Source organism: Ranitomeya imitator, chromosome 6 (genome assembly GCF_032444005.1).
Source record: "Ranitomeya imitator isolate aRanImi1 chromosome 6, aRanImi1.pri, whole genome shotgun sequence".
Classification (NCBI taxonomy): Eukaryota; Metazoa; Chordata; class Amphibia; order Anura; family Dendrobatidae; genus Ranitomeya; species Ranitomeya imitator.
In genome coordinates this window covers 242,937,120-242,950,753 of record NC_091287.1, presented here as the reverse complement: position 1 = coordinate 242,950,753, position 13,634 = coordinate 242,937,120, and the positions used below count along the sequence as shown (strand labels likewise).

At 40.9% G+C, this 13,634-nt stretch overlaps 1 protein-coding gene across 1 annotated transcript in view; it reads right to left on the bottom strand.

Annotated features, from left to right (window-relative positions):
• Positions 1-7,482: 7,482 nt before the first annotated feature.
• LOC138642404 (NFX1-type zinc finger-containing protein 1-like) overlaps positions 7,483-13,634 on the bottom strand; it is a 418,979-nt gene continuing 412,827 nt past the window's right edge. Inside the window, exon 31 of the mRNA XM_069730530.1 lies at positions 7,483-10,783. Coding sequence (XP_069586631.1) covers positions 8,516-10,783 — 2,268 coding nt within the window. The 3' untranslated portion in view covers positions 7,483-8,515. The remainder of the gene's footprint in view (positions 10,784-13,634) is intronic.

Sequence of the window (13,634 nt, the reverse complement as noted above, 5' to 3'; positions counted from 1 at the left end):
CCTATTAATCTTAAGCTTAAAGTTTTATAAAAATAGTTTTTTTGCAACAGCTATTTCAGTTTCATATATCTAATAACTGTTGGACACAGTAATGTTTCTGCCTTGAAATGAGGTTTATTATACTAACAGAAAATGTGCAATCTGCATTCAAACAAAATTTGACAGGTGCATAAGTATGGGCACCCCACCAGAAAAGTGACATTAATATTTAGTAGATCCTCCTTTTGCAAAAATAACAGCCTCTAGTCGCTTCCTGTAGCTTTTAATGAGTTCCTGGATCCTGGATGAAGGTATTTTTGACCATTCCTCTTTACAAAACAATTCCAATTCAGTTAAGTTTGATGGTCGCCGAGCATGGACAGCCTTCTTCAAATGATTCCACAGATGTTCAATGATATTCAGGTCTGGAGACTGGGATGGCCATTCCAGAACAGTGTAATTGTTCCTCTGCATGAATGCCTGAGTAGATCTGGAGCGGTGTTTTGGATCATTGTCTTGCTGAAAAATCCATCCCCTGCGTAACTTCAACTTTGTCACTGATTCATGAACATTATTGTCAAGAATGTGCAGATACTGAGAGGAATCCATGCGTCCCTCAACTTTAACAAGATTCCCGGTGCCGGCATTGGCCACACAGCCCCAAAGCATGATGGAACCTCCACCAAATTTTACTGTGGGTAGCAAGTGTTTTTCTTGGAATGCTGTGTTTTTTGGCCGCCATGCATATCGTCTTTTTGTATGACCAAACAACTCAATCTTGGTTTCATCAGTCCACAGGACCTTCTTCCAAAAAAAAAAAAAAATGGCTTCTCCAAATGTGCTTTTGCATACCTCAGTCGACTGTTTGTGGTGTGCTTGCAGAAACGGCTTCTTTCGCATCACTCTCCCATACAGATTCTCCTTGTGCAAAGTGTGTTGTATAGTTGACCTATGCACAGTGACACCATCTGCAGCAAGTTGATGCTGCAGCTCTCTGGAGGTGGTCTGAGGATTGTCCTTGACTGATCTCACCATTCTTCTTCTCTGCCTTTCTGATGTTTTTCTTGGCCTGCCACTTCTGGACTTAAAGGGAACCTGTCATCTGAATTTGGCGGGACAGGTTTGTGGTCATATTGGCAGGGTTTTCAAGTGTTTGATTCATCCTTTCCTTACCCGTTGGCTGCATGCTGGCCGCAATATTTGGTTGGAGTTCATGCTGTGTCCTCTGTAGTACACGCCTGCGCAAGGCAATCTTGCCTTGAGCACGCACAGTATGCTTTGCCCAACTGTGGGCAAAGCCAAAAAGCATTAGTGCGCATTTGCCGGCGCATGCGCACTAATGTACATAGTGCGCCGGCGCATGCGCACTAATGCTTTTCGGCTTTGCCCGCAAGTTGGGCAAAGCATACTGCACGTACGCAAGACAAGATTGCCTTGCGCAGGCGTGTACTGTTGTGAATTCTGTTGTCATGCTCCCTCCTGTGGTCATGAATGGTACTTCGGCTGGTTCTGTCCATGGACTTTCTCTGGTGGCTGTGGGTGTTTCTGAGTTTCCTTCCACAGGTGACGAGGTTAATTCGTTAGCTGGCTCCTCTATTTAACTCCACTTAGATCTTTGCTCCATGCCACCTGTCAATGTTCCAGTATTGGTCTAGTTCACTCCTGGATCGTTCTTGTGACCTGTCTTGAAGGAGCCAAGCATCGCGTGGTGGTCTTGACAGATCACAAGAATTTGACTTATCTTGAGTCTGCCAAACGGTTGAATCCGAGACAGGCTCGATGGTCGTTATTTTTCTCCCATTTTGATTTTGTGGTTTCGTACCTTCCGGGCTCTAAGAATGTGAAGGCTGATGCCCTGTCAAGGAGTTTTGTGCCTGACTCTCCGGGTGTTCCTGAGCCGGCGGGTATTCTCAAAGAGGGGTTAATTTTGTCTGCCATCTCCCCTGATTTGCGGCGGGTGCTGCAAAAATTTCAGGCTGATAGACCTGACCGTTGCCCAGCAGAGAAACTGTTTGTCCCTGATAGATGGAATAGTAGAGTTATCTCTGAGATTCATTGTTCAGTGTTGGCTGGGCATCCTGGAATCTTTGGTACCAGAGATTTGGTGGCTAGATCCTTTTGGTGGCCATCTTTGTCACGGGATGTGCGTTCTTTTGTGCAGTCCTGTGGGACTTGTGCTCGGGCTAAGCCCTGCTGTTCTCGTGCCAGTGGGTTGCTTTTGCCCTTGCCGGTCCCGAAGAGGCCCTGGACGCATATTTCTATGGATTTTATTTCGGATCTCCCCGTCTCTCAAAAGATGTCGGTCATTTGGGTGGTTTGTGATCGCTTTTCTAAGATGGTCCATTTGGTACCTTTGTCTAAATTGCCTTCCTCCTCTGATTTGGTGCCATTATTTTTCCAGCATGTGGTTCGTTTACATGGTTTCCCGGAGAACATCGTTTCTGACAGAGGTTCCCAGTTTGTTTCGAGGTTTTGGCGATCTTTTTGTGCTAGGATGGGCATTGATTTGTCTTTTTCCTCGGCTTTCCATCCTCAGACAAATGGCCAAACCGAACGAACTAATCAGACTTTGGAAACATATCTGAGATGCTTTGTTTCTGCTGATCAGGATGATTGGGTGTCCTTTTTGCCGTTGGCTGAGTTCGCCCTTAATAATCGGGCCAGCTCGGCTACTTTGGTTTCGCCGTTTTTCTGCAATTCTGGTTTCCATCCGGGTTTCTCTTCAGGGCAGGTTGAGTCTTCGGACTGTCCTGGTGTAGATACTGTGGTGGATAGGTTGCAGCAGATTTGGACTCATGTGGTGGACAATTTGACATTGTCCCAGGAGAAGGCTCAACGTTTCGCTAACCGCCGGCGTTGTGTGGGTCCCCGACTTCGTGTTGGGGATTTGATTTGGTTGTCGTCTCGTTATGTTCCTATGAAGGTTTCCTCTCCTAAGTTTAAGCCTCGTTTCATTGGTCCGTATAAGATTTCTGAGGTTATCAATCCTGTGTCATTTCGTTTGGCCCTTCCAGCTTCTTTTGCCATCCATAATGTGTTCCATAGGTCGTTGTTGCAGAGATACGTGGCGCCTGTGGTTCCATCCGTTGATCCTCCTGCCCCGGTGTTGGTTGAGGGGGAGTTGGAGTATGTGGTGGAGAAGATTTTGGATTCTCGTATTTCGAGACGGAAACTCCAGTACCTGGTCAAGTGGAAGGGTTATGGTCAGGAAGATAATTCCTGGGATTTTGCCTCTGATGTTCATGCTGCCAATCTGGTTCATGCCTTTCATTTGGCTCATCCTGGTCGGCCTGGGGGCTCTGGTGAGGGTTCGGTGACCCTTCCTCAAGGGGGGGTACTGTTGTGAATTCTGTTGTCATGCTCCCTCCTGTGGTCATGAATGGTACTTCGGCTGGTTCTGTCCATGGACTTTCTCTGGTGGCTGTGGGTGTTTCTGAGTTTCCTTCCACAGGTGACGAGGTTAATTCGTTAGCTGGCTCCTCTATTTAACTCCACTTAGATCTTTGCTCCATGCCACCTGTCAATGTTCCAGTATTGGTCTAGTTCACTCCTGGATCGTTCTTGTGACCTGTCTTCCTAGCAGAAGCTAAGTGACTGCTTGTTTTTCTCTGGTTTGCTATTTTTCTGTCCAGCTTGCTTTTTGGATTGTTGTCTTGCTTGCTGGAAGCTCTGGGACGCAGAGGGAGCGCCTCCGCACCGTGAGTGGTGCGGAGGGTCTTTTTGCGCCCTCTGCGTGGTCTTTTTGTAGGTTTTTGTGCTGACCGCAAAGCTACCTTTCCTATCCTCAGTCTGTTCAGTAAGTCGGGCCTCACTTTGCTTAATCTATTTCATCTCTGTGTTTGTATTTTCATCTTTACTCACAGTCATTATATGTGGGGGGCTGCCTTTTCCTTTGGGGAATTTCTCTGAGGCAAGGTAGGCTTTATTTTTCTATCTTTAGGGCTAGCTAGTTCCTTAGGCTGTGCCGAGTTGCATAGGGAGCGTTAGGAGCAATCCACGGCTATTTCTAGTGTGGTTGATAGGATTAGGGATTGCGGTCAGTAGAGTTCCCACGTCCCAGAGCTCGTCTTATATTATCAGTAACTATCTGGTCATTCCGTGTGCTCTTAACCACCAGGTCCATTATTGTCCTGACCACCAGGTCATAACAGTGTACTACGAAGGACACGGCATGAACTTCAACGCAATATTGCGGCCAGCATGCAGCTAGCGGGTAAGGAAAGGGTGAATCAAACACCCGAAAACCCTGCCCATATGACCGCAAACCTGTCCCGCCAAATTCATGTGACAGGTTCCCTTTAACAAGAACTGTACCTGTGTTCTTCCATTTCCTTACTATGTTCCTCACAGTGGAAATTGACAGGTTAAATCTCTGAGACAGCTTTTTGTATCCTTCCCCTGAACAACTATGTTGAATAATCTTTGTTTTCAGATCATTAGACAGTTGTTTTGTGGAGCTCATGATGCCACTCTTCAGAGGAGATTCAAACAGGAGAACAACTTGCAAGTGGCCACTTTAAGTAGCTTTTCTCATGATTGCATACACCTGGCTATGAAGTTCAAAGCTCAATGAGGTTAGAAAACCAAAAAGGTGCTTTAGTAAGTCAGTAAAAAGTAGGTAGGAGTATTTAAAACAAGAAAATGATAAGGGTGCCCATACTTATGCACCTGTCAAATGTTGTTTGAATGCAGATTGCACATTTTCTGTTAGTACAATAAACCTCATTTCAAGGCAGAAACATTACTGTGTCCAACAGTTATTAGATATGTGAAACTGAAATAGCTGTTGCAAAAAAAACAATTTTTATAAAACATTAAGCTTAAGATTAATAGGGGTGCCCAAACTTTTTCATATAACTGTATATACTTACTATTGGCTGAGTACTATCGTTACTGAATTGGCTATTTTATAGCTCCTTAAATTTGACTAGCAGCACTTTACATTTGAATACTACTTTTCTGGATATACTATTTTAGAGGCTGCACTTATTTATCATATTTAGTACTTTGACACCTTTTGTCAGCAGTATTGTTATCAAATGAGATAGTGTTTTATTATTAGTGGGATTGTTATCCTATGTCCTCCCATCCACTTGAATATATGCTGCTCCTAGGTTTTATACCTGTTTAGTCATTTATTCCACTTTGTCTATTTTTGACTTTCTGTTGGCTATTTTGTAATGTCTACCTGTATTTTTTGAATAAATTATTATTGGGATTTTATTTAGGACTTTCTGTGCTCTTTCTTTCTTTTGTATCATATGACTATTTGAGAGTGTCCTGAGCTAATATAGCACCCCTATCATGCAAATTAAGGGGAACAAATGATTTAAGAGATGTTTTCTGCTCTGAAGTTCATGTTTTTTATATGGGTGTTAAATGTGGTTTAGGCACACTGGGGCTCAGAAGGGAGGGGGCATTTGAATTTGGGAACAGAGAATTTGCTGAATTTCTTTAGGGGAGCGAGGAGCCATTTAGCTTTTCCAGAACCTTTGTGCTACAAGTAACTTGGAAGCCCCCTATATTTCCATTAACAAATGAGGGAAGTGAGTGGAATCTTGCTATTTTTGTGGATTGCGTTGAAGCTTTTATTGGAAACATTTTATATAACGTTTCGGATCACATTTATCTGGTGCTCAACGCTAGGCACTTACTTTGGGGTTTCCATCTAAATCTCTGAGTGACATGATTCAGATGAAACCCCCGAAGCAGTGTCCTTTTCAGAAGCGCACAAAACTGTGGCAGAAGACACTTTTATGCAATCCTAAAAAGACGGACACTGACAGATCACAGGTCATACTGCATCAACAGTGCCTCCATCTGCCTCATTATAGGGAATCTTCTGCCAGGGGTTCCGCCTGAATCACATATTTCAGAGATTTACATGGAAACATCGGTGTAAGCACTCAGCGCATCACGCAGGATAAATGTGAGCCGAGCCTTACTGTGATCTTTGGGAGGCAGAATTAAAAAATCAACAGCATGCGAAAAATTGTTTTTATTTATTTTTTACGCTGTTCCTCATGCATTATAAGTGACTAGGTGACTTTATTCTTCAGGTCGGTGCAACTACAGAGATACCAGATTTATATCAGGTTTTTATGTTTGGCTGTTGTCACACACTAAAAGACGCTTTTTATTGTGAAAAACAGTTTTTGCATCACCATATTTAAAGAGCTATAATTTTTTCATATTTTGGCAGAGTCAAGTATGACTTGTTTTTTGTGCAACAAGCTGGCGTTTTTATTGGTACCATTTTCACGCACATGACTTTATCGCTTTCCATTCCGATTTTTGGGAGACAGAATGAACAAAAGCCAGCAATTCAGGAAATGCTTTTTTTGTTTGTTTATGTTTCCACATGGGGTAAATTGGTAAGGCAACGCTATTCTTTGGGTCAGTACGATTACAGTGATATCTCATTTATATCTTCTCTTATGTTTTGGAGCTTTTACACAATAAAAAATATTTTATAGAAAAAAAAATTTTTGCATTGCTTTATTCTGAGAGCTATATTTTTTTATTTTTCTGCTGATGGAGCTGTATCGGTGGCTTGTTTTTTGCGGGACAAGATGACGTTTTCAGCTCTACCATTTTTGTTTACATCTGTCTTTTTCATGGCGTTTTATTGCACTTTTTGTTCAGTGGTATTATAATAAAGCATTGTTTTTTGCCTCGTTTTTTACTTATTTTTTTACGGTGTTCACTGAATGGGTTAACTAGTGGGACAGTTTTATAGAGCAGGTCGTTACGAATGCAGTGATACCAGCTCTCACAAAGAGCTAACACCCGCACGCGATCTCCACGATGATCGTATCGCCGTACATATACTTCTCTTTGCGGGAACGCAGCTCCCACAGAGCAGTATATGTACGGTGCATGTCGGGAATGGATAAATGGTCTCTGTCATTTCATCAAATCTGCATAAATCATTGCTACAAGAGAAAGTACGAAACTTGTAATATATCTTATCAGAGTAATCTGCTTTTTTTCAATTTATGAGCCATTTCTTTATCTAATGCTCCCACACCCAATAAACGAAAAGTCACCATCCACTCAGAAAAAGATCAGCTCCCACAAAAGTCAATGGAAATGGGAAGGGGAGGAGTGAAAAGCAGGGAGAGGCACTGACGCAGGCAGCAAAATCACTGGTGAAAAATTTCTAGCAAGTAACTTTTTTCATTCCCATTGCTAGGTTCACAGCTACACTGCTCAGTACTGCTGTATGACATCCTCCAAATGGCTGTTTCTTTTGTCTATGTGCTACTAAAGAAAAAGCAGGGAGCACTCTATTTCTGTGTGCTGTGCATGGAACACATCACAGCAGCTGATCTCCATCCACTTGGTCAGAAAGACCTTAAAATTAGAGATTGACCCATGAAAATGGAAAAATTTGGGAAAATGCAGAATACAAGTCAAGGAATCATCAGAAATAATGTTATTCCTGTTATGTATAAACATATGACAGCTTGTTAAAAAGTCACTTGAAATGATAGAGACACATTAACATTGCAAAGTTTAAATTTTAATTTATTTTAAATTCAAATTATATAGTTATGTTCATTACACTTATACTTATGAAAACGAATCACAAAGACAAAAAATGTAAAGTCTGATGTTTGCCTGAACTAACTGAATGTTAATGGACTAATGCTATTTTGAATTAAAATTCTCAAACGCATCTACTTTGATTTTGAAATTAAATGTGCTTAATTGTTATTTAACATATTTTGAAAAACATTGACGCTAATAAAGGAAATATTCAGCTTCTCCTGACATCAGATCTGTAAATGATCACATATCTATTAAAATTGCGGAATTGTGCTAAGCCTACTACTAAACATAAAATGGTGTCATTTCTATGTAACCACGATTAAAGAGATATTATGCTCATAAATGTGTATTTTCAGAACCACGATTAAAGAGATGTTATACTCATAAATGTGTATTTTTAGATAGTGCTTGTGAATACAAGTAATTTTCAATATACTAACTTAATTTTTCAGCAGTTCTTGAGATATTAACACTTTCTCTACACAGAACATGCTCATGTTTACATGCTCTTTTCTATTGACCTTGTAAGCACTGTTTTGGAGCTGAGCGGGATTCCTCGAGTGCATTGTTAAATTCTAATTCCAACCAGCTTCAGCACAGTGCTTGAAAGCTAGACAGTGGTCGGTCTCCTAGGCAGTGAACTGTAAATTAAAAAAAAGGTGTTTATATCTCAAATTTTCATAAGCAGTGAAATACAAAAGTGCTTGGTTTTACTAGTATTATCCAACAATATTCATTTATGGAGATAGGAAAAACCCTTAGGTGTAAACCTAAACTCTGTGGTTTATAACACATTTACAATATGAAGCTAGAAACATGAGATATCTGAAATAATATGATTTTGTTCAGTCCCCATAAACTTAAATTATTCTGTGCCTATATATTGAAATTTATATTTTTAGATTTTATTTTCTTTAGAAATCATAGAAACTAAACTCTTTAATTATATGTGTTTTTGCATGACTTTTGCTTGAAAGAACAGCTAATCTTCATCTTCATCATCATCATCGTCATCACTGAAACTACACTGTGGACAGCAGAGACTCCCTTTTTCATCTACACTGGTAGTATAGATGTGTCCTGCTTCACACCTGTGCCAGAGATCTTGCCTCAGCAGCTCTGTGTCATATATGACTGTTTTGTCCTTTACTACATTGATGAGATCCATAGGTACTGGAAGCTTCTGTAGATGAGCATGTAATTCATCTAAATGCACGGTGCGTTCTTCTGAGTACATCTCATTGATCAGTGATTTTATTTTTTGAATAGATCTCTCTGGTATATTCTGCTCAATGAATGTCACCTCTACTTCTAAAGCCATTCTGAATAGTTCATAGTATTTCTCTGAAATGTCGTACTTGCTTGTAGCATTATCAATAGCTTGAGAAACAATAGGAATATCATTCAGTATTCTAATCAGAACTCCAGGGCTCTTTTTTACCCTATTTTGTATTGCTCCAAGTTTTTGCCAGAATGTTATTTTCTCACCTACTAACATCAGTGAACGTAGAGTTAGGTTGCCTTCTTGAAACTGTTGCACTGTCTTATCTAATTGTGGAAAGTTACACAATTCAGTGTCATTTTCACTGAGGAACATTTCCAAATGATTTATCCATTTATAACTGATCCTTTCTTTAACTTTCTCTAAGTCAGATAGTGTTTGCTTGATTAAATTGCCATATCGTAAACTTTTTCTGATGGGTTTCAAACATTTCGGACAAGAGTTAAGTTTAATAACTTGGTCTTCATCTTTCCTAACCATCCATTCTGATAAATGTGTCTCTTCGAAAAAATGAGGACAGTCCATAAGTTGAACAAAACGAGCATCAGGCTTTCCTTCATTTCCAAAGATCAGTTCTTGTACTTCATCAGCATCACAAACTCTGCATTTCTTGGGGCATGGCTCTCCGCAAAATCCAATGCATGGGTGGCCACATTTAAGATTTTTCCTGCAAGGTTCATCACAAGCCTCTCTGTCACAAGGCTCCCAACAAAGTTTGGAACACATTTTATGCTTGCACCTCCACCCACAAGGTTTTGTGCAAGGAGCACATGGTTCACTGCATTTCTGAAGGCATTTTCCATGAAAACATGAATTTTCACAAGAACGGTTACAAAAGCACCGAGCGTTACACTTTTCTTCACACTTATGTGAACAGTAAAGTAGAATTCCACAAGCCTTTCCACATGTCAAGTGAAAGCCTCGTGTAACACAGGTGTTGCAACTTCCAGGGCAGTTGTGTCCACAATCTAATTTTTCTCCACAATTCACATGACATTTTAAAGTGGTGCCAGTCAACTCTGCTTCTGTCTTCATGTGACACAATGTTTTAACAGTGTGACCACATATCAGTGTAACCGTTACCTTTTCATGACATTTGCAGACTTGACCACATAATCGGACACATTTGTGCCCACATTGTAATATCTTAATACATTGCTCTTTGCAACTGAATTCTTGTGAATCCATTGAACATGGAACATCCTGAATGTGTCCACATAAAGGAATCTGTTTTTGCACAACCTCTTCACATTTACCACAAGGGTCACTGCACAACTTTCTGCACTTGTGTCCATTATCACAGACCCTTTTTGCACAAGGCTTTCTGCATACAACATTTTTATGCTGCTGATCATAAGGGTGACATAAAAGTGGACAAACATGGCCACAGTTCAATCTGAATTGGCAAGGAATCTTGCATCCACCCTCGGGAACATCAACAAAGTCTGAAGATTTAGATACATAAGTTGCTGCATTAGGATGGTTGACACATTGGAGCTTTAACTCTTTACCAATAAGACCATTTTCTTGTAATACATCATTAATTGCACTCCAAAGGGGAACTTTTGATAATAATTCCATATTCCCTATACAAAATAATCCTTTCTTAGCTCTTGATAAAGCAACACATACCCGGTTTGGGATTTTAAGAAAACCAACATTGCCAACCAAGTTACTTCTTACTAGAGAGAGGATGATAATTTCATTTTCCTCTCCTTGGTATTTATCAACCACACATACCCTGACACCCTGAAACTGAGCTTTGGGCATCATTTTCTGCAAACAATGAAGCTGTCCAGAATAAGTAGTGAGTATTGTTATATGTGATGGAGAGTAGCCTTGTTGTATGAAATAGAAGCAAAGTGACTTCACAAATGCAGCTTCATGGACATTCTGATGACTCTTGCCTTCCTTAATATGTTCTTCAAATTGATTGTGGTCTACAAAGAAGAGGCTGTGACAAACACCCTAGTAGATAAAATCATAGAGGAGTAGATTATAATGATGTACAGTCATGGGTAAAAGGCTTGATACTGACACAAATTTTGGTTTTTACACAGATTGCTGTTTAAATGTCCGGTTACAAGCAATTCTTACATTTTAAAATTTTTACTGACAAATACATGAAGTCTATATAAGGACTCAATAATTACAGTGCCAATCTTTATTTTTCAAGACTTTTGCAATTCACCCTTGCATGCTGGATATCAGCTTTGAGGCCAAAATCCTGACTAAAGTTAACCCATTCTTGCCTAATCCATGCTTGGAGTTTATCACTATTTCTGAGTTTTTGTTTGTCCACCACTTTGAGAATTGACAAGAGGTTCTCAAGAGATTGAGATCTGCAGAGTTTCTTGGCCAAGGCCCCCAAATTTCTGCATTTTGTTTAGCAATCCACATAGTTATCACTTTTGACATGTGACTTGGTGCTGGCAAAAGCATTGTTCTTCACCAAATTGATAATGGACTGTTGGCAGAAGATGCTCTTGGAGAATGTTTAAATACAATTCTTTATTCATCTATACCTCTCATCTAACTTGCTCTTTGTGACAATCTACAATCTGGTTTCCGCCCCATCACTCAACTGAGACTGCCCTGACCAAAATTACCAACGACCTACTTACAGCCAAAGCTAACAGACAATACTCTATACTCCTCCTCCTAGACCTGTCCTCTGCTTTTGACACAGTTGACCTCTGCCTTCTACTACAGATCCTCTCATCCTTTGGCATAAAAGACCTCGCCCTATCCTGGATCTCCTCATACCTTTCCAACTGCACAATCAGTGTCTCCCACTCCAACACTAGCTCCTCATCCCACCCACTCTCTGTTGGAGTCGCCCAAGGCTCTGTTCTAGGACCCCAACTCTTCTCAATCTATACACTTGGCCTGGGACAACTGATAAAGTCCTATGGCTTCCAGTACCATCTATATGCTGATGACACTCAGATCTACCTCTCTGGCCCAGACGTCACCTCTCTGCTGTCTAGAATCCCAGAGTGTCAATCAGCCATATCCTCCTTCTCCTCTCGCTTCCTCAAACTCAATGTGAACAAATCTGAACTCATAATCTTTCCTCCATCTCCATAGATGTTCCTTACCTGACCTATATACAGTATCGAAATTAACGACATCACGCTTTCCCCGTACCGGAAGTCCGCTGCCTCGGAGTAACCCTTGACATTGCCCTGTCCTTCAAACTGCACATCCAAGCTCTTTCCACCTCCTGTCGCCTTCAGCTCAAAAACATCTCCAGAATCCGTCCTTTCCTCAACCGTCAATCTACTAAAATGCTTGTGCATGCCATCATCATCTCCCGCCTTGACTACTGCAACATCCTTTTCTGTGGCCTCCCTGCTAACACCCTTCCACCTCTCCAGTCCATCCTTAACTCTGCTGCCCAACTAATTCATCTCTTTCCTCGCTACTCCTCCACTTCCCCCCTCTGCAAATCTCTGCACTGGCTCCCATTCCCTCAGCGTACCCAGTTCAAATGACTAATACTGACCTACAAAGCCATCCATAACCTGTGTCCTCCATATATCTCTGAGCTAATCTCCTGATATCTTCCCTCATGTAATCTACGGTCCTCCCAAGACCTCCTTCTCACTTATTCGCTCCTCACCCATCCACCTCCAAGACTTCTCCAGAATATCCCCCATCCTCTGGAATTCTTTGCCCCAACACGTCCGACTATCAACCACATTCGGATCCTTCAGATGGAACCTGAAAACCCACCTCTTCAGGAAAGCTTACAGCCTGCACTGATCCCGCTGCCTCCTCACCACTACCGGAGCTACCGACTCACCAACACCGGAGCTCCTGCAACCCTCAACCTATTGTCTTCTTCACCACCATCCTGTAGAATGTAAGCTTGCAAGGGCAGGGTTCTCGCCCCTCTGTATCAGTCTGCAATTGCTAGTTTGCTTACTGTAAGTGATATCTGTAATTTGTATGTAACCCCTTCTCATGTACAGCACCATGGAATCAATGGTGCTATATAAATAATAATAATAATAATAATAATAATTCATGGCAGTGTTCTTAGGCAAAATTGTGAGTGAGCCCACTCCTTTGGATGAAAAGCAACCCATACACGAAGGGTCTCAGGATGCTGTACTGTTAGCATGACACATAACTCATGGCAGGATTTATCTTCTCTGTACAATCATTTTCCAGATGTCTCAAATAGTCTGAAGGGGGTTTTATCAGAAAAAATAACTACAGGAAGATCAGAAACTGGACTGTAGATGACCTGGTTAAAGTTGTTTTCTCTAAGGAAATCCCCTTCAGATTGGTTGGTCCATCTGGAAGAATGATCGGAGAAGAAAAGATGAGTGTTACCATGAGTCCTGTGTCATGCCAACAGTAAAGTATTTTGAGATTATTCAGGTGTGAGGCTGCATTTCATTCAAAGGAATGGGTTCGATCACAAGGGAAAACCAAAATTTGAGTCAGTCTCAAAACGTCTGACTATGACTTTACATGTAATATAACTTTACATTACTGTAACTGTAGTTTTTAGCAAAACAAAATGGTGTTGTCATTAGAAGACTATATCTGTGAAGATACATGCAAGCCTATACCTTTCTAGCCGTTTCTATTAAGAATAGTTTATTAGTATGCCAGTATCAATCTCAGTTATAGAGGTTTGATAAAAACATTTATCAAAAACTTCTATATAATGCATTAACTGGCTTTCACAAGGAAGTAATGGGTAAATTTATAAATATACTGTATATAAGATAGTTAAAAAGTCATTGCCATATGAAACATCAAGGTGGCTGTGCACATTAGACACAAGTCGATCTGTGTAAAA